The sequence below is a fragment of the Gobius niger genome (assembly GCF_951799975.1).
Source record: "Gobius niger genome assembly, chromosome: 6".
NCBI classification, from domain to species: domain Eukaryota; kingdom Metazoa; phylum Chordata; class Actinopteri; order Gobiiformes; family Gobiidae; genus Gobius; species Gobius niger.
Genome location: NC_136857.1, coordinates 4930794 through 4951969, shown reverse-complemented (window position 1 = coordinate 4951969; position 21176 = coordinate 4930794). Strand labels below are relative to the sequence as shown.

The 21176-nt window shown below is 44.2% G+C and overlaps 1 protein-coding gene across 4 annotated transcripts; it reads left to right on the top strand.

The window, feature by feature from the left end:
• The first annotated feature begins 226 nt into the window (after positions 1 to 226).
• LOC306964684 (uncharacterized protein) lies at positions 227 to 14999 on the top strand. 4 transcript variants are annotated; one of them, XM_079558780.1, is made up of 13 exons: positions 227 to 568; positions 2872 to 3031; positions 3113 to 3220; positions 4349 to 4444; positions 4540 to 4662; positions 4751 to 4916; positions 6448 to 7030; positions 7576 to 7726; positions 7808 to 7897; positions 8526 to 8721; positions 8811 to 12113; positions 12852 to 13163; positions 13260 to 14999. In XM_079558780.1, exons 1-13 carry the CDS (start codon positions 327 to 329, stop codon positions 14771 to 14773), a joined length of 7044 nt encoding a protein of 2347 aa, XP_079414906.1. In that variant the 5' UTR covers positions 227 to 326; the 3' UTR covers positions 14774 to 14999. The 4 variants fall into 4 exon arrangements, with proteins under 4 accessions (XP_079414906.1, XP_079414905.1, XP_079414904.1 ...); XM_079558779.1 differs by having other exon boundaries at positions 228 to 568; positions 8811 to 12107; positions 12594 to 13163; XM_079558778.1 differs by having other exon boundaries at positions 228 to 568; positions 8811 to 13163.
• Positions 15000 to 21176: the final 6177 nt, after the last annotated feature.

The window sequence follows — 21176 nt, the reverse complement described above, 5'->3', positions numbered from 1 at the left end:
CTTTTACTCCCTCACATCGGCCTTCAGAAGAGCCTAATCCTCCAACACCAGTCATTCCCATCATTCCCGCCCCTTCCTCACCGCCTAAGGTCAAAACCTCCTCTCCAAAACCTGCACCTGAACCAACGTTGCTACAGAAACCTCCCGAGAAGCCAAAACAGCCGCTCGCTAGTAATGTTCCCAAACAGAGTCCAAAAAGATCATTTCAATCAGATTCTGTCACCTCGTCCAAACCAGTGCTCAGAACGACAACGAAACCAACTAAATCTGCAGAAGCTCAACCTCATGCTGCACTCATCAACAGACTGCACGAAACAGGCGCTATTATGGCCAAAAAGACTTCGTTCGTCATACCGAAGAAGACCTCTGCGGCGCCCCCACCCCAACCGAACCAGGCCTCACCCCCTGCACCGCCGCCGAAGCCGTCCCCTGTGCCGGCGGCGCAAGGCGAGACCCGGAACCTGCCCGTGCCCCCCGCGCCCAGTGCCCCTTCCTCTAGACCGTCCCAGCCCAACAACCAAGTCAGGCAAAGCATCCAACGCTCTCTAGTCGGCATCTTGTATAAGAGGTAGGTTGTGTTTTAGTTTTCAACGTAAACAGTACATATGTGTATTTGTATGTGCAATTTTTGTCATATTGTCACAATTGTATTTAGGGTTAGGCATCATGTATTTAAACTTCAACCTAAAAGCTTTCGTTCAGGCTTAATTAAAGGCCCTATACCTGATCTATTGATTACAAACAATGAAAAAGGAAGCCACTAAATTAAAATGTTAGTGGTCAGTGTTGGGAATAATACTTTGATTGTATTTACAGAATTATAAATACTTGTCTTAAAATGTATTTTGTGACAGATTCCGTTACTTTGTCCAATCACAGTATTGTATTTTGAATACTTGGAATACTTTCACATTGACTTACATTATATGTGAGTATAAATACGGCATATAATTACAAAAATGTAGGTTATGCTTGTTGGAACGCCGATTATAAACGTATTTACCATTAGGAATTTAGAAACTCTTGGCAAATGATCACACGTGTGCATTGTTCGTATGAACTGTGGTATAAGATGTTTAAATCATTATTTCATTTTAGGAAGATGAACAAGTCATCATTAAAAGTTATTGATATTAATGCAATATTAAGCCTAAATTTAAAGATTGAGTTCTGTGATGTATTCCTTTGAAAGTAACTGTATTCTAATGAGTATTCTAAATACATGTATTCTAAATACATGTATTTAGTTACTCTGGTTGCAGTCCATATTCATTCCTAACTTTGCTATTTCCAACATATTTGTAGTATCCCAATTCTTCACAGGAACGACATGCACACGTCTGACAACTTGCAGGATCACTTTTTAGGGTGACTTTCACAGAAATGCTAAAAAAAAAAAAAAAAATACTAGCCCACAGATTCATGAAATTGATATAAATGCTTTATAATTAGAATCACAGTGAGTGAGTTTACAATATACTGAAGGGCAAAACACTTTTTGTTCCATTACTAGAAAAAAAAATCTGGTATAGTGTCTTCTAAGTACTAAAAGACAAACAGAAGATGTGTTTTGTAAATAAATCCTGACTGACAACAGCACAAACCTAAAACTTCAAAAACTAAATGTGAGAATATATTAACATATATGTACAATATGTCTGTTTTTTCTCCATTGCAAACAATAATCAATTACCGGGAGACTGACAATTTAATGAGAACAAAGTCCGCTTTGTTGTCAATCTCTTCATACAGGGGAAACCTGGAAAATTAGAATATCGTTCAAAAGTTCATTTCTTTCTGTAATTCAACTTCAAATGTGAAACTAATATATGATATAGACTCATTTCATGTAAAGTGACATATGTCAAGCCTTTCTTTGTTATATTTTTTGATGATTATGGCTTACAGTCAATTTTCAAAATATTCTAGTTTTATGAGATTTTTAATTGAGCCATAATAATCAAAATTATAGCAAATAAAAGCTATACATATCTCACTGTGCATGTATTGAGTCTATCATATATTAGTTTCACAGTTTAAGTTAAATTACAGGAGTGAATGCACTTTTTGGATGGACGGTTTCACCTGTGTGTAGAATACATGCACAGATTTGAAATAACATCTGTCAAACCCTCAGGGTAAACCGTAAATAGAGCAAAATCTACAAATTTGCACGTAATCCACATTCAGGGAGGACCCTGAAGGCAGCACACTCGTGATGTTGTGGAGTTTGCGGGTGAGATGTTTGGAACACATTTCCTCATCAGAGTCGAGAGTCACTGATGATTTTCTCAGTTCCCACAATGAGCCGGAGGCTCTTTCGACAGGATGTAGTGCAGGCATCATGACACACAGTGACGCAGCCGGTCAGGATTGTCTCTACTGTCGTCTCTCAGTAGAAAGTGATAAATAATTCACAAAAACGATGACGCTTGGATTGCAGCGGGTAGAGATATCAGCAATGCAAGAGAGAAGCATAGATTATCTTGGTGGTGAAGACAGCATGTGTTGGCTGAGGAGGCCAATGGTTTTGCTGGCTGTGGATGCAGGGATGTGATGATCAGTGAACAGCAAGAGACCGAGCGGGTTAGGAATCCTGGTGGAATTACTGCTTTTGAGTATCAATAAAGATAAACTTTCCCCCAAAAGGGCCTGGTGAGAAGATGAGCTCTTGAAGGGAGAGGTTGCACTTGCACGAGCTGAATTCCTGACTGAATCCAGGGGGCGCTATCAGACAAGAGTTATGTTAATTGAATATGGATACAGTTTCAACAAGTTACAGATTTGAGGAGCTGTACATTTTCCTGAAACAAGCAACATTGGAGTAGTGAAATGTTACTGACACTAAAATGTGTTTGTCTGTCTGTGCAGAGTGTGCGACACTGAGGGCCTGGACATGTCTGAAAGTGACGTCGGAAAACTTGTCACAAACATTGAGACTGAGATGTTCAATATATTTCGTAACACCGACAGCAAATACATGAACAAGTATCGCACTATAATGTTCAACTTGAAAGATCCAAAAAATAAGGTAAGTACTTTTAACTGTTTAATGTTTAAGTGGCTTGTCTATGTTTTAAGATATTGATACTAGTTTGTTGTTCTGGTCTAGGGCCTGTTATATCGGCTGGTACAAGGAGAGATCAGTCCCTTCAGGTTGGTCAGAATGAGCCAAAAAGATATGCAGGCAATACAGCCGCCAGAACCAAGTCCTAAAGAGGTAACAACCTATATTGCCTCTACAATTTATTCTAGAGAGGTGGGAGTAAGTCACTAAATGCAAGTCCAAGTCAATCGGTCATGCGCTCAAGTCAAGTCAAGTCATAGCTTTTGTCAAGTCAAGTCAAGTCTTGCTTTAGCCGGCAAGTCACCTCAAGTCACAAACGCCAGTGTGTCTACTTTTCAAAATGTGTTTAATCTTGAAAATAACAAGTGCTTTCTCAAGATATAGCGATTTTGAACATTTAGGCTAAAATCAAACTTTTTAAGTATTTGGATTTAAAGTTTAATTAAGATTTAATCATCAAAAAACTATGTATATTTTAAATGCTCCAGTCTATGTACAAAATTACTGGGACAGCATTTTAAGGAAGTTAGTTTCTGGCAGTTTTTCTGTCAGTGGTTCCCCTGTAATGCCCCAGCCCCTGTATACTCGGATTCGCCCCTGCTCAAAGTAGATTCTGCGTAGCCTTCAGTCCCGCTGTCACTGGGCTGTGTGCGGAGTCACTAAATGCTGTAAACTTTGTGTAAACGCCTTAAAACATCGGAAAGCCCCAAGATTCCTGTTGATTAATCAGCTCTTACGCATCGTCGTTCTGGAGGCTCCGTCTGCGCTGTAGGTCCAGTCCATTGTTTCAAATGTTTTCCTTCCGTAAATCTCCACCTCTTCACTGTCTTTAGAAAACTTTTAATGCATCCAAAGAAACACGTGGTATTTCCTCCGGCCTTTAAACGCTGTATTGATTAGACGCTCTGTCTGGAAACCGAACGCGCATGTGGCTAATTACCATAATGTAAACAAAGATGCGCTACTTTTACAAAATTAATCCTAATCTTTTGACAGTCTCACTCAAATAAATAATAACTATAAAGTCACAGCGAGTCACTGAGAGTCATTGGCCTCAAGTCCAAGTTAAGTCTCGAGTCACAAACAGCAAGTTCCAAGTCAAGTCAAGTCTTTTTGCAGCTTTGGTCAAGTCAGTCTCAAGTCCCGAAAATTGCGACTCGAGTCTGACTCGAGTCAAGTCATGTGACTCAAGTCTCCCACCTCTGTATTCTATTGTGTTTAATATGGGCCACAAATGCACAGTTTGTATTAGTTGAAATGACGCCATCACTCTGCCTTCAGATTAAAGTCGCGCCATCTGTGGGAGGGAATTTACTGCAAAAGCCTGAACCAGTGAAGCTCGATTTGCCCAGTTTGATTCAAAAGAGAACTGATAAGGTATGTCTCTTAGTCAGTTAATTTCAAGATATACAAGATGTGTTTTGTGGTGGTTTATGATTATTTACAGTATGCATTATTATTGTTTTCTGTAGAATGTGCCTTTACAGGAACAAAGGAAAACTGTTCCTGCCCCTGGAGGGAGTTCACTCCGAAAGACTGAACCAGTGAAGCTGGATTTGCCTGTGTCAGTTCAGACCAGAACTGATAAGACTAAGGTGGGTCGAGCTACCTAATGTATTTACCAGTTCTTTTAAGTTCTAAATATTTGCAAGCTATACATGGTGAATTTTCATTTTCTTGTAGAATATGCCTTCACTGGAGCAAAAGAAAACCGTTCCTGACCCTATTTTGAAGATGAGGTCCAGCCAAAGAGGCAGCACTGTGCCTGACATCCTCACCTGCATGCTCAAAGACACAACTGCAGAACACAATAAGCACCTTTTTGACGTCAAATGCAAAATCTGCACAGGTGAGTCTGACGTCTCATGGATTTTATTTTGAAGACATACCTTAAATGCTCTAATATAGGCCGGGGCCTTTATTTACTCAAGGGCATCTAGGACCAGGCCTTTATTGGAACCAGGCCACAATTAGAGACAGGCCTTTATTTGTATTTGAGCAAAACGGACGACCAGGAAAATGAAGAAAAACGAGAGTTGTGTCCATTTGCACCTAAAATATTAGGGTCCTTTATTAATTAAAGGACCCTAATATAGGCTTTTATTTTGTCGGGACAACAGGAAGTGTTTCGTTGCTGTTAGCGGAGCTTTGACATCAGTGTCACTGCAGGTTTCTGTTTCGTTTTTACCAAAGGACCGGATTATTTGTTGTTATCTTGTGTAAAAGGCGAGTTTAGACGGAGCGTTTGTGTTTGTGATCGATCATGAGACTGACCCGAGAGAAGACGAGACGCTCGCGCTGATGGGAGGAGTTATTTTGAGGCGTGGGACTGACCTGCACACGGAGCAGCTGGACGTGCTTTGAAGACGCGATGGAGACTTTATTAAAACCCTGGAGGGTCACATAACTCTCCCCCTGTTTCCAAATATCGTCACAGGAGGTTTGAAAAGTGGCTAAATCTGTGTCAAAGTTAAGCTCGGATCAGCTCCTCCGCAGCGTCCCCCTCGGCCCGGGGGCCCGTTTGTTTACTTCCTTCTAGAGTGCGGATCGGGCTGATTTTTTCTGTCCGAGCCCGGCCCTCGTCCGACAGAGCAGTGATCAAATCCGAACCGAGCCCGACAGGCATTAAGATATTTGTGTCCGAGTCCGACCGAGCCCGACACATTTAAAATCACAATATTTCCATAAGCCTAATGACACAGTAGGATACGATATTGTTTGTGTGGAAAAAGTCAGATTTTATCCATCAAAAGGCATTCGGAACGTCAACACAGATGAGCGGAGCACGCACGCACGTACGCGGAGCAACAGTTTTACCTGTGCGGTCACTCCACGTGTTTCGTTGTCACAGCAGTTCACAACTTCATAAACGCATTACTGCGTGCGCACTGCGCAGTGCATAAGCGGGTTTAAATGCCGCATCTTCTATTTATTTATTTATTTAGTTTTTTGACAAATGAACGCTTGCAATGCATGAAATGAAACAGACACATTTAATTTTAGTTTTTTATTATCGTGCTGATGTGTCCGAGTCCGACCCGAGCCCGAAAATAAGTTCTAAATATTTGTCCGACGTCCGACGGGACCCGTCGGGTTCCGACGGGTCCCGTCGGACGTCGGACGGGTTGCAGCACTCTACTTCCTGCACATGAGTTTTCATTTACACGAGTATGGGACAAATTCCTAACATGGGGAATGTTTCTACCGCTATAGTTTCTAATAAAAGCCCCGGCCTGTTTTAGAGACCGGCTTTAATTTGCCTCCGCCAGCCGCAAACCCGGCCTCTGTCAGAGACCCGGCCGCTAATGGAACACAGGCCAGTATTAGAGAATTTACGGTAGTTCATAATGTCTCACCAGTGTACTTCGCTTTGTCTTTAGGTCAAATGCTGCATGATGAAACGGAAGAACCTGCTCAGAAGAAGAAGCGTGTTTCTGAGGACAAGCGCGAGTCTTCATGGAGATCGTCCAAAGGAGATGACTCTCCTCTCCGGGCCCCTCCCGACTCCCCAGAGCTAGATTCGCCTGTGCCACACTTCACAATGGGCTCCCCTGTCCTGACCATTGTAGAGCCTCCTGCGTCACCCACAACCCAGGACTCTCCATCGTCTCCCCCCATGGACACACCAGCCTCTCCTGTTATGGAGTCCCCTGCGTCCCCAACCTCTGACGACACACAGTCTGCACAAACAAAAGCATACACGCCGGTGGTTATTCCAGCTGTCTCCGCTGTAACCATAACAAGACGTGATCCCCGCACCGCTGCAAGTAGATACGCTGCTTTGACCAACAGTTCAGCAGCTCTGACAGAACAAGAGCCACAAAAATCGGACTCGTACTTTCCTAGCTCTGCTTTGCCCACTGCACCACCTGTGTCTCTCCTCCTTGCACCAATGTTACCGAAATCTATCCTGACGAAACCATCGCATTCAGTAGATCCTAGACTTTACGGCTCATCCCCGAGGTAACGTGAGAGATTTATTAAAGGGGGGGGTATTATGCAAAATTGACTTTTTCAAGCTTTACATCATGTTATTATGTCATTCCCTCATTAAAAACATGCCTGAAGTGTTGCCTTGGCACATTCACGTGTTTTTGAGTAATCTGTAAAGACTCTGATGGCGGCCATTTTAGGGATAGGTTTGCCTGAGTCCTCCTAGGAACGCCCCCACCTCCTGGAGACGCCTCCGAGCTTTCGTCACCAGCCGAGTAACCAACCACTGCTCCTCAGCAGAACCCCCTCCCCACTGATGCCACAGACAGTGTGTGGAGGGGGCGTGTCGGAAAGGGTCAGAGGTTCTTAAAGAGACAGAGGCCGATTTCAAGACATTCACTACAGCCATTTTGAGAGAGCAATTTTATACAAGGCAGTTATTCTAATTTACTGCATTTACAGACCAACAGAAGGTTTGGTCATCATTGTAGTGTGTTATAGACTGGTGCTATGTGATTGAAAAAAGCATAATACCCCCTCTGGTGTTTATGTGTATTTTTTTTTTTCTTTTTCAGAAATACCTCTAAAAGTCCTTCTGAGGGTGGAACAGCACAGTTTCTATCAAAGCAGGACATTCTCTGGAAAGGTTTTCTGAACATGCTGACAATAGCAAAGTTTGTCACAAAAGGATATCTGGTTTCTGGTTCTGCTGAACCTCTCAAAGCGGTGTGGTATTATTCTGTCTTTGTAATTCATTGATATTTTTTCCAGTTTGTTGGTAAAATTTCCTTTTTTTCACTATGACAGGATCTTCCTGATACAATACAGATTGGAGGCCGGATTTTGCCAAAAACAGTTTGGGACTATGTTACAAAATTGAAAACTTCAGTTACAAAGGTTAGTTCGATATAAATGCCTGTTCTTTTCTTGCCTTTAAATTATGGAGATTTTGTGAATCAAACATTCTATCCAATGCTTTCAATCAGTGTTAATTTCGTCGACTAAAATATTTAGTCTTAATTTTAGTCAAAGTGATATTTTTGACGACTAAAATTGGACTAAAACTAAATTAAAAGTTTCTCATGAGACGAAAACTATGACTAAAATGTCCAGATATTTTAGTCGACTAAAATAAGACTAAATAAAAATGAAAAAAGGAGAGACTAAAATCATCCAAACTTCTATTGAGCGTCTGAAAGAGCCTCAGATCATTTACAATCACTGCCAAAGGATCAACTCTGAGCTTTGTTCATGTGGAGCAGCTCCATGAAGCAGAGGAACAAGATTAAATATGATTATAATGAATATTATCAATGCAAAGACTAAATTCGTCTTAAATTTAGTCGACTAAATTTACTTGCAATTTTAGTCGACTAAAACTAGACTAAAATTGAAGATATTTTTTTGACTAAAACTAGACCAAAATCGAATTACATTTTCGTCAAAAGACTTAGACTAAAACTAAATTAAAATATGTTGTCAAAATTAACACTGCTTTCAATTACGTTTATTTTTTTCCCATCAGGAGCTGTGTGTCATCCGATTTCAACCTGCAACTGATGAAGAGGAGGTTGCCTATGTTTCGCTGTTCTCTTACTTCAGCAGCAGAGGACGCTTTGGTGTTGTGGCAAATAGCAACCGTTCCATTAAGGACATGTACCTGTTTCCATTGAGCGCCAAAGAAGCAGTACCAGCCGTTCTCCAACCTCTAGAAGGACCAGGTATAATAATAACAAGTATATATATGCAATCTAGAAAACTATAAACTAGTCTAGCTATAACAAGTTTTTTCCCCCCGTTTTTTTTCCAGGCTTTGAAAAGAACCGCCCGAATCTACTTCTGGGTCTTGCAATCATCCAAAAGACCAAACGCCCTGGAAGCTCATTGGCAGAAGTAGAAGAAAAGCGCCCCAAAGTATCTATGTCTACCGACCCATCGTGGATACCAAAACCTCCAAGTCTTTACGGTTCCAATAAATTAGACGACTTGCCCTACGACCCAGAGACTCCCATCACCATTACACCTCCAGGTTCACCTCCGAGATCAAATGTCTCCTCTGCACCTTCTGCTCGACCCACATCCGTCACAACTGCCCCTCAGGCCAAAACCAACAAGGAAAGCCTGCCTGCGAAGAACGAAACAACAAAGTCCAAAAGTAACACACCCCTACAGACAATATTAAAGCAGCTGTTTCCCAGTAAGCCAGAGGAGTCTTGTGTCTCCCCTGATGCAAGTAGCACAACAAAAGCAGCAAGTTCGAAAAAATGTCCTGTGTCAATGATAGATCCCATAGTTCAGCAGTACGGAGGGAAGACCGCAATGGAAGAAATAGAGGAAGACGATAATGATTTGGATCGGCCTTATGATCCGGAGGAGGAGTATGATCCCGCTGGAGGATATGGAGTGGTCGTTCCCAAAAGCAACACAAATATTGAGGATGTCCCTGAATTTTCAGAAAACATTGCTGATGATATTGCTTACGATCCTGAGGACGAAACTATCTTTGAAGATATGCAAAGTGACAATATTTCTAAAAATGTTTCGGATGCAGCTCAAATTTCTAAGTCAGTCCCACCTCCAGTACAAAATCCCTCCCTTGAAACACCTGCTCCAGCTTCTACACCTAACCAAACCGCCGCTCCAGCTTCTGCAACATCAACCATTCCTACTGGGACTGTGGTCGTCTCTGCAGAAACTCTGACTGAACAACAGCGTATGCTTGAGGAACTAAACCGGCAAATTGAAGAGCAAAAACGGCAATTAAAAGAACAAGAAGAGGCTCTACGTCAACAGAGAGAGGCTGTGGGGATGTTCATGGCTCAGTTTTCTGCTTCTGATTCTCTGGTGTCTCCGGCATCAGCAGTTCTGCCTCTGAATAAACTTGTAACTGTGCAAAGTGGTGTAGCAGAAACAGTCAAGGCCAGCACTCCGGAGTGTCTAGTTGCGGAGACTACATTAGAAAAAGATACCCCTGCATTTTCTTTATTAGATGATCAAAGCGAAACGCAAGAAGCTCCCAATGAAAATGAGCAAAATTCCTCTGCTGGGGAGGTAGGGGATTCTGATGTTGCCTATGATCCTGAGGATGAATCTCTTTTTGATGAAATTCAGGCTGGTATGTTGGAAAAAAAAGGGCCCAATTCTCGAGACTCATCTGTGTCTAAAAAAGAGCAAAGTTCTAGCCATAGCAGAAGGCACAAACATTCACCAAAAAGACGAAGTAATCGAGAAAGAGGGCGACATCGAAGTCCACAAAACAGATCTCAGCGACGATCTCCTTCACGCTCCCGGAGGCGAAGAGACCGGGACAGACACCACAGAAGTGAAATAAACAGTTCAAGACACAGATCCAGAGATCGATCTGAGCGACATAGTCGAACACAGCGGGACAATACTTCACTTAGTCGCTCACATCGGCACAGAAGATCTTCTTCATCTCATCGAAATAAACATTCTGTGTCACTTTCACCACACCGAAAACGAGAGCCCTCTCTTGACAGTCAGGCTGATGCCAAGAATAAAACTAGTGATGACGCCCTACAGCCCAAAATCCCTGATGAGAAGTTCATCTCCTCTTCTGATAATATAAAGGATGTCGATACAGATGAGAAGGAATTTCCCACATCCATGGAAGTTCAAGAGCAACTTGGCTGCAACAATTACTTACCGGGTGACCTCAAACGGTTGAAATGGGCCACAGAGCTTTTGATGGATGGCAAACTTGACAGTTTAATACCTTTGAGAGAGCTTGATCCACCTACAAGAGATTCTCCCCAAAGCCCTGACCAAGAGCCACAGATGGACTTAATGGACTTTATCAAGACACAGATTAAAACAGAACCAGAAACAAATAAATGTGAAGAAAATGTTAAAATTCATAATGATTCCAAATCTTTAGTAATTCCTGACATATCTGCCTTAAATGAAAAAAAGCTATTGGGCTTGATGGAAGGATCTGCTGCGGCATATGTTAAGGTAGAACAATCTGAAGAAATATTGCTTTCAGAAAACATTGTGGCTAAAGAACTGAATGATGCAAAGTCTCTTGTGATCGAAGGCCCTCCAACTCAGAACGAATGGATGGGTAAAGATTCAAGTTCAGCTTTTGGGGAGCTTGTAAAAGACCATCAGACAATGATGCGTGGTAGTCCAGGGTTTGACAAACCAGATCATAACAAAACTACACTTGACATTTTTAGAGCAGGACCAAGCATTGGTCACACAGATACAGACAGAAAAGAAAGGACATCATCCCTTGCTAGACACACTTGCAAAACTGAAGCCATTAGCACAATATCTATTGAAGGTAGTACCTCCTTAGGAAAACTCATGCATGGTCAACAGTTTAGAAGACATCAATTCACTGAAGAAACTCACAATGCTGACAGTGAAAATATAAATAGCAGAGAGTTGGAAAATATGGGCTCAAAGTTTGGGGATGGCGGGAGACCTGATCTAGAGAGAAGAAATCCAAATATTGGGCCTGCAACATTTTCTGAAGGTCAAAAATTCAGTGGACCACGATTTGACATGAGAGGTGGTGGAGATTTTAATTCTAGAGGTGGTCTTCAAAGGAGAGATTTTGGATCATTCTCTGGGCCTGATATAAGTGGTTTTGAAGGCCCCAATCAAAGCGGTCAAACATCTGATGGAAGGGAAATTGTTACAGATCAACCACCACCTGAAATGAGACGAGGCGATTCTGAGGACCCTTGGAACAACAGTGGTCCTGGTTTCAGAGGGAGAGGAAGTAGAGGTGTGCCATTTGGAGGTCCTGGGTCACACAGGGAGAAGCATGGGGGCCCACCATTTGGTAGAGAAGAACATAGAGAAATCCTACTGGATGGCCCAGGAGAACACAGGGGAGGGTTTGGAGAGGCAGGTCTTCATAGAGGTAGCCCTATGGATGGCCTGGGACCAAATAGAGGTGGTTTTGGAGGGACAGGTTATGGTAGAGGTGGATCAGTTGATGGCCCAGGATCCCATAGAGAAGGCTTTAGAGGACCTGATTTTGACAGAAGAAACTCCTCCCTCTATCACGGTGGGGAACACGGAGACGGCTCAGTGGATGGCCCTGGACCATGTAGGGGAGGGTTTGGTGGGCCAGGTTTAGGTAGAGGCAGACAGCAGGAAGAACCGGGTTTTGATAGAGAAGGCCCAATGGATGGTCCAGGGCCCCACAGAGGTGGTTTTGGAGGGCCTGGTTTCGGTAGAGGTGGTGCCCGTAGAGATCCAATGGATGGCCCAGGTCCCCATAGAGGTGGATTTGGAGGACAGAGGGATGGCCCTATGGAAGCTCCAGGGCCCCAAAGAGGGGGGTTTGGAGGGGCAGGTTTTGGTAGAGGTGGTGAACATAGAGGTCCAATGGAAGGTCCAGGACCCCATGGAGATGGTTTTGGAGGCGCAGGTTTTGATATAGGTACAGAACATCAAATGGGGGGACACGAAGAGCCAGGTTTTGACAGAGAAGGTCATATGCATGGAGCAGGACCCAGAAGAGGCGGATTTGGAGGGCCAGGATTTGGAAGAGGTGGGGAACATCAGGGCCCTATGGATGGTCTAGGAACTCACAGAGGTGGTTTTAGAGGACCAGGTTTTGGTAGAGGTGGGGAACATGGGGTTCCTATGGATGGCTTGGGACATCATAGCGGGGGACATGAAGATCCAGGTTTTGATGATGTTGACCCAATAAATTGTCCAGGACCTCACAGGGGTGGTTTTGGAGGGCCTGGTTTTGGTAGAAGTGAGGAACATAGAGGTGGTCCAATGAAGAACCCTAGGCATCACGGGGGGCATGAAGAGCCAGACTTTGATACAGGAGGCCCAATGGATGATTCAAGACCACATAGAGGTCGGCGTGGGGAACACAGAGGTGGCCCTATGGCTGGCCCTGGAACCCACAGAGGTGGATTTGAAGGAACAGGCTTTAGTAGAGGTGGAGAACATAGAGGTCCTATCGACTGCCCTGAACATGAAATGGGTGGACATGAAGAGTCAGATTTTGATAGAGGTGGCTCTATGGATGGCCCAGCACCCCTCAGAGGTGGATTTGGCGGGGCAGATTTTGGTAGAGGTGCAGAACATCGAGGTCAAATGGATGGCCGAGGGCCGCGAAGACGGGGGTTTGGAGGGCCAGGTTTCGGTAGAGGTGGGGAGCGTAGAGGTGGATTTAGAAGGCCCAGTTTTGGTAGAGGGGAAGAAGATGATGAACCGAATTTTGATACGCAAGGCCCTATGCATGGTCAAGAACCCCAAAGAGGTGGCTTTAGAGGACCTAGATTTGGGAGAGGTCGGGGCCATAGATCTGGTTCTATGGAAGGTTCAGGACCACATGGAGGAGAGTTTGGAGAGCCAGAGTTCGAAAGAAGTGGTGAAAGCAGAGGTGCTCTTACAGAGGAACATCCACATAGAGGATTTGGAGGTCCAGATTTTGATAGAGCTGGTCCTATGGATGGCCCAGGACCTCACAGAGGTGGGTTTGGAGGGTCAGGTTTTGGTAGAGGTGGTGAACATAGAGGTGGACCAATCGATGGTCCAGGGCCACATAGAGAAAGCGTTAGGGGACCAGATTTTGATAGAGGTTGGGAACAACATGGAGATGGTCCTCACCGGGATGGACCTGGGAGGGATGGTTTTGGGAGAGGACATAGAGGTGCTCCTATGGATGGCCCGGGGCCCCGCAGAGGAGGATTTAGAGGGCGAGGTTTCAGTAGAGGTGGGCATATGGATGGCTCAAGACCAAATAGAGGGCCTGCTTTTGATCGAGATGGTGAAAACTGGGGTGGCCCTATGGAGTGTTCAGGACCTCTTAGAGGGAAGCACGAAGGGCCAGGTTTTGATGGAGAGGACAGTGGGAGACGATGGGGTCCAGATTTCAGAGGAAGAAATGAATCTTGGACACCAGGGTTTAGGGGAGAAGGTGAACAGAGTGATTTTCCAATGGAAGATCCTGGTGGGGGGCCAAACTTTAGAGGTCCAGGACCTAATCCCAGAGACGCATTTAGAGATAGTCCAAGGGTTGATGATAATGTTCAAGAGAATAATAGACAAGGCACAGGAAGAAATGATCCAGGAGCGTGGGACACAGGACCCCAGCCACATCTCAGAGGTCCATCAAGAGACAGCCAAAGACATGGGAGACCATGTCCAGAAGGTCCAGACTTTAGACCCAAAGGTGGTGAATTTTGTGGTCCAGGTCCCAGACATCGGGGACCTGGTGAGTGTGGAGACCCCGATAGAGAGTTAGGTCAAACCGACAGACCGTCAAGAGGTCCCAGGAGTGACTCTAGGGGTCCAAAGCCTGATCATCAAAGACTTGGAGGATTGAGACCTGATGATGGGCCTGATAGACGACACCATACACGGGACAGGAGGTCACATGAAAGAGAGAGAAGCCGTGGTCGAGACATGAGAGATGATCAAGGCAGACCCCCTCGTAGAAGGGGAAGTTTGAGCAGGGAACGTCCCACCCAAACAAGGGATCATGAGTCAGGGCCAACGTTTGATTTACCAAAAATGGCCACTAGGGATCATAAAACGGACGTTCACAGTCCCCACAGAACAGAGCCACAAATAAAGAGCCCGGCATCAGGCGAAAGTACGTCTGGACAGTCTACCCCTTCCTCTACAGGACCTAAACAAGAAGCAGAAGAACAGAAACAGCAAGCGGTGCCCCGGAGCCTCAAACCTGCTTTACTTCCCACTCCCCCTGAAGGCCCCATGCGTTCTCCATTTCCTTCACGAGGCCGGGGCAGAGGAGGACCGAGGAGATAGAAAAATCAATCTTGTAAATGGAGAAACTCTAAAACAATGTTTCTGGTCATTAAAACTAAAAAGACATTCATTTCTAACAAGCAAATATCACAGACATTTGGCATAGTTGACTTTGATTATGTTGTAAAGTTTGTTTTTGTCTCTTTATTCATTCATATTGAACTAGTTTTGTACAGTATAGTTTGTTTGCCATGTCAGTACAGAAAGGCTGCTGTAAAATGATAGCTTGTTATGTCCTTTTTTGTTTGTTTTTTTTAAATAAAGTGAATAAAATGAGAAGAGGTTTATTTTCTTTCTTTTTTTAAGTTGCTTCTGTATTGTAAACTTATGGTCATAGCTGCTCTTTAGTGTGACTAAATGTAAAACCAGACAAACAACTAATGTAAAACAGTCCAGTTAGGGCTGAAAGGTATGGGCGAGCTTGAAAAATACTACAGCGTCTGCATGACACTATGTTGTCATTTCTTGAATGCCCTGCAGGGGTCCAACCAAGATTTAGGATAGAACATACTTTTTTTCTGTGCGCATCAATAACCTGCACAATGATATTTTCACACATAGCTCACTGTATTACATCCTGGTCACTCACTGGAGAAATAAATACAGTAGAAAACCAATGAAAAGTTTGGTATCACTTTATATTAAGGTGTGCTCGTTAAGTATTAAAGCTGGGGTACCTGATTTTTTTGGTGTTGTGGAATATATTTATTTTTGCCACCTCAGAGTATGTTGTAAACTCAGCAAAACACAGACAGTTTTATTGAGCAATGGATGATAGAAGTTTAATCCAAAATAGTGGAATTTATCCTGGGGGTGGCCGCCCCTGCTTCACTTGGTCACAACTCCATAGTGTATATGGGTGTGAAATGTGCATATAATTACATTCTTTGAACAATTTGAATATACAGGAGGGATTGTTAGAGCTAGAAACAAGTTTGGGCCAAAACAAAAATTGTCCCTGTTTGAACAGGACAAATCAGGTACCCCAGCTTTAATAAGGTATTAATAAGCATTAGCAATCTGCTTAAGGTTAGGGTTAGAATTAGGGCAGGCCATGACCCTAATTAACAGATAGTATATATAGCACGCGCACACACACACACACACACACACACACACACACACACACACACACACACACACACACACACACACACGTATACTGGCAAAAAAATGAATCCAGTGTAATAAACATGCCGAGCTTAAGGCACAAGTCTTGGCGCTTTGAACATCGTGAAAAAAGGCCCTATAGGGCTTCACAATTAAAACCAAAATTCTATTGTTGTAGTAGGTTTTTCAATTACATTGCAATATATTTAATTCGATACCCCCCTGTCTCAATCAATCACACACATTTTTAATATGTTTGTAGATGCTATGACCCCAGGGACAGGATGTTTCATTGTTTGCAGAAACTTTTTTATTGCCTTTGCAAAAAGAAATAATAAATACATACATTTCAGTTGAATTAAAATGAACGTTGCAGCCTTCCTCCACATCACGGTCCTTTAGTATATTGTAAACTAGCATCTAAAAATAAAGCATTTTTATAAATTGTATGAACTCACGGACGGTTTCTCTGTGACAGTGACCCTGGAAAGTGACCCTGCAAGTTGTGAAATGTGCAATTTAAATGTGTGTGAAATAGACTCGTCCCTGTGAAGAATTGGGATGATACTAATGTGTGTGGGAAAGTTGAGAATGAGTTTGGACGACAACTAACCCGTTTCATTTAGTGGCTTCATTTGTCATTGTTTGTATTAAAATGTAAGTTAACATTTAAGATGTTTAAGATAATTAATTTATATTTATGCTTATTTATGCTTATAAATGCATTAGATGGAGTCTATTGTGTTGACTAAACCTGGACTGAAATACAATAAATAGCATTAATTTCTATATGTCTATTCTTTATATTTGTGAAAAACTTAAACCTGACTCGTAACTTTGCTGGACGTCAGCTGCTGCTTTGCTCTGACTAAAGGTGCAAAAGACATTTCTCTCTTCCAAATGATTTACTTTTTAAAGCTTGTGATTGTGTTGTCAGAGCTGCTAAGCATTCTGGGAAAAGGGTACAGTCCACAATAATAGACCAATGGGAGTAAATGTAAAATAGTGGAATTATTGTTTGCATAAAAGCATTTGAACACTGCAGTGTGTTAGATGACGACTCATGGAGATGTATAATATTCAGTGTTGGGGGGAAAACTTTGAAATTGTATTTAGTTTCTGAATACTTAGCATCATGTGACACGTGCATTTGGAAAGTAACTAAATTCTCTCGGAACACATCACCATTGTTGGTCCTTTTTTATTTCAAATGTAATAATTCTGCACAATTCTAACCTAACAACTAACATTTTATTGTGAGACAGAGCTGGTTTTAAGCATAAATAAAGGTGTGGGGTGCAATTTAATCCTCTGCTAAATACACATAGAAGGTTTCACAGCACTGACCACCTCCGATCTGTGGTTCTTCACCCTGTGTATGCTTCAATATGCGGCCCCCTATGAAAAAAGTTAGCTCTATTGCAATTATCATTCGGAGCATGTTTATTTATGTTTTATTACAGTTTAGTTGCTCTTTTGGTGAAGCTACATGGAATGTTCCGCAGTGTGGGTTTAAACGCCGATCGCCATGGCGCTCGCTCCATCAGAAACCGTGGTGATGAAATCTGTTCTGGAACGCGACATCACAGAGTATAGAATGAATGCAATTACACTACACTTCTCACTTCTCCACTGAGCCCGAACAGATAGAGACACGCATTCACTTTCTCGTCAAAGAAATATCTCCGTACTCGATCGCTCATGGATCATCGGTCAAACCCTCGCCTTTTCCAGCCTTTCAGCGGCAGGAAACATCTTCTGAACAACTGTGATGTTTATGTAAGTCGGTGTTACTTATATTTAGGGGGGACAGAGTCACAACTGCTGGTTCTAGTTGCGATCCCTTACCTTAACAAGTACAAATCTGAGTTTATGTAGATACTGACCACGACTGTAAGGAATAATAAGTACTAAGACGGTCAAATATCAGTGCATTTTAACAATATACAATGTTTAGTAGATGTACGAAGTGTCCCCTTTGAAACTCAGTCAGTTTGTCACTGTTGGAAAGTGTTTCTATTTCAAGATGTTGTCTCAGTATTATAAAACACGTCTGTCTCTCTTTCAACAGCGCAGAGAGCAGGAGCAGAGGAACTCGCAGGTGCAGGAGCAGCAGAGGTGTCACCAAGAGGCTGTGAGCCAAAGAGCAGACCGGTTCCTGTCAGCCCAAAGAGCTCGCTCTGATGCTGTCAGAACCAGGCTGGGACTTCCCCTCAGTCCCCCTGACCGCCGTGCTGTGCCCCATCCTCCGGTTCTCTGCACCAGCCCGCGGTACTCGGAAAGATATAGCCGGACGGACAAGAGGGTCGACTGGAGCGATGGGTCCAGCCTCAGCTCCGGCATTTCTGTCACTCCTCTGTCCAGTCTGAGTTCGGTAAACTCTAGCGTCCAGCCTGCTCTTCCGGCACTGCACGAAAGCCCGTGGAGCTCAGACAAATTCAAACAGAGGTGCAAGAAGACCGACTGCAGTGACACGTCCAGCTTTAGCTCCAGCTCCTCCGTCACTCCTCTGTCCAGCCTGAGTTCGGTCAACTGGAGCGGCTTGCCGGCTCTTCCGGGCCTGCGTGGAAGCCCAAGGTGCCCGGACAAATTCAAACAGAGGAATAAGATGGATGACTGCAGTGACACGTCCATCTTTAGCTCCAGCTCCTCCGTCACTCCTCTGTCCAGCCTGAGTTCGGTCAACTCCAGTGTCTTGCCTCCTCTTCCGGGCCTGCGTGGAAGCCCCGGGTGCTCAGACAAATTCAAACAGAAGAGCAAGAAGACCGACTGCAGTGACACGTCCAGCTTTAGCTCCAGCTCCTCCGTCACTCCTCGCTCCAGCCTGAGTTCGGTCAACTGGAGCGGCTTGCCAGCTCTTCCGGGCCTGCGTGGAAGCCCCGGGTGCTCGGATGAATTCAAACAGAGGAACAAAAAGGCCGACTGCAGTTGTGTGTCCAACTTTAGCTCCAGCGCCTCCGTCACTCCTCGCTCCAGCCTGAGTTCAGTGGACACACACACTCCAGACGAGCTGAGGTCTGTATATCCCATCACACCAGAGCCTCCTTTCCCTCTGTGTAAGAGTCCCCGATTCTCTGCCAAATCCGCCCAAAAGAACCAGAGCGGATTCAGTATTTGCTCCAGCATCTCCATCACTCCTCTGTCCAGCCTGACCTCGGTGGACACACACACTCCCGACGAGCTCAGGTCCGTTTATCCGGTCACTCCTTCTCCGGTGCCGACCCCTCCTCCGGTGCCTCCGACGCCAAAAAAGTCTCGCCTGCCTGTGCTCCGGAAAAGACTGCAATCACAATCAAGCCGGATTAGTGCTTCAAAAGATGATCCACGGTGCCCTCGCTCCCAGGAGCCATGGGTTAAACTCGAGATCGTAGGGAGAGCTCTGCAGCCTGGTCAAGGAGGTATGTTTTGTGATATCACGTTATAAAAACAGTAATAATGTCTTACACTTCTCACTTTTCAAGATACTCAAAGTGCTTCACATTGTATTTTTCATTCACTCTGAAGCGATTGAGTAAAAGGCACTAATGTTTTTGTCAGGATTGCAGTTAAAGACCTGTTTTATACCTGGGCCATCAGGGCAGCAATTTAGATCTACTGACACATCAATAATAAGTGTGTTTGATTGTATTTTCAGATTTGCTGGAGGAATGCAAGGCGGAAAGAGTGTCCAAAATCACAGTCCGAGCTCCAGCTGTGGTTCCGGCACCTCCAGCAGTGACGCCAAGAAAAAAATACTCCAGCAAAACTGCCCACAAAGCAAAGGAGAGGAGACTTTGCCCAGGACTGTGCAGTGGTCTATAGTCACTGTCGTTTGGCGGAGGAAGATCCTGGGGGGAAGGCACTTCAAGGATCTCAGCCGCGGAGCAGGGACAGACGGCCTGCAGGAGGAGATTAGGCGAGGGGCAGGGACAGGAACAGTAGAAGCCCACTCCGTATAGAGGTCTCGGTTCGATCATGGTCCCAGGACAGGAGGGGCCCACCCTGGACGGACAATGGTGTCCAGTGGTGGCTCCCGGACAGAAAGGGCCCACCTCAAATGGAGGTAAATTTCTGGCAGTTGCTCAGGGACAGAAGCAGCCTGCCCTGGACGGAGACGCTGTCCGGCGGTGACTCGGGGACTGGTCCAGGAGAACACCCTGGATGGATGGGGGTGTTTGGCGGTGGCCATGGGGTAGGAGCAGGTTCAGAGTCCTCTGGCATTTGAGATTCGGGATGAAAGGCAGGGGTAGAAAACTTGGCTCTTATCTGATGTTTACTGCTGTCTATGAGCCCCACGTTTTCTCCCCCACTGCTGGCAGCTAATTGCTCATGGGCAAAGTTTTGTGCCTGTTGCAGCGCAGCCACAGGGGACAAACCACAGATCCAGAATAACGAAGAGTGGGCTGACCGCTGGGGCCGATCTTGCTGGGTTCATTCTGTCAGGTTTAAATGAAATGACCCAAAATGTAGAAATTCAGAAAATCTGAAACTCAACCGGCTGGATGAACAGGAGCAGAACGAACATGAACATACAGACAATGAACTAACAAAGACAATGGACTATGACAATCGCTTCCCTGGGGGAGCACTTGCTTATTTTCTATTAATAAAAATTGTGCTTCCATTGAATTACTGATGTGGTTATTTATTTGAAACAATAGCATTCATGTATTATTCATTAGAATTTTTATCATCAATTTTAATTTAGTGCCTGGCAGGGGCGGATCTAGTGGGGTGGCACGGGGTGGCAGCTGCCCTAGTAAAGGTCTTGCCCCCACAGCTGCCCCCCCATTGTCATGTGAAGTCTCACATCTGGTCTAGAAGCTACTTGTTTGACAGGACAAAGAATTAGAACAACTTTAGACCTAAATAAGGTGCCAGGCGCAACTCCTGTGGCTCCAAAGATGCTGATTGTTTTTATTTTATTTTTTTATATACAAAAGTTTCAATTTTACCTGAGTTAGACCCCCTACTTATATTATGTACAGTGTATGTATGGGGGGCTCAGCCTGCATCTAAACTGAAAAAGTGCTTTGCGATCAAGCTAAACATTTGCTATAAACATGCAACATTGTAAAATGTGTTGCCACCCCAGAAATTATCCCTGACCCTGCTTGCCACCCCGTGATTTTTTTTTCTAGATCCGCCCCTGGTGCCTGGTTATCTTTTTTGATACACCCAGGTTAGGAAATAAGTGTTACAAGTGCGGAGGCTGCAGTTAAATAATTTATGACGGGTCTTAACTAACCTCTTAGCCCCTGCTTTAACCAAGTGCATTTTCTCCAGTTCTGCTTTAAATCTAAAATGTTACAGT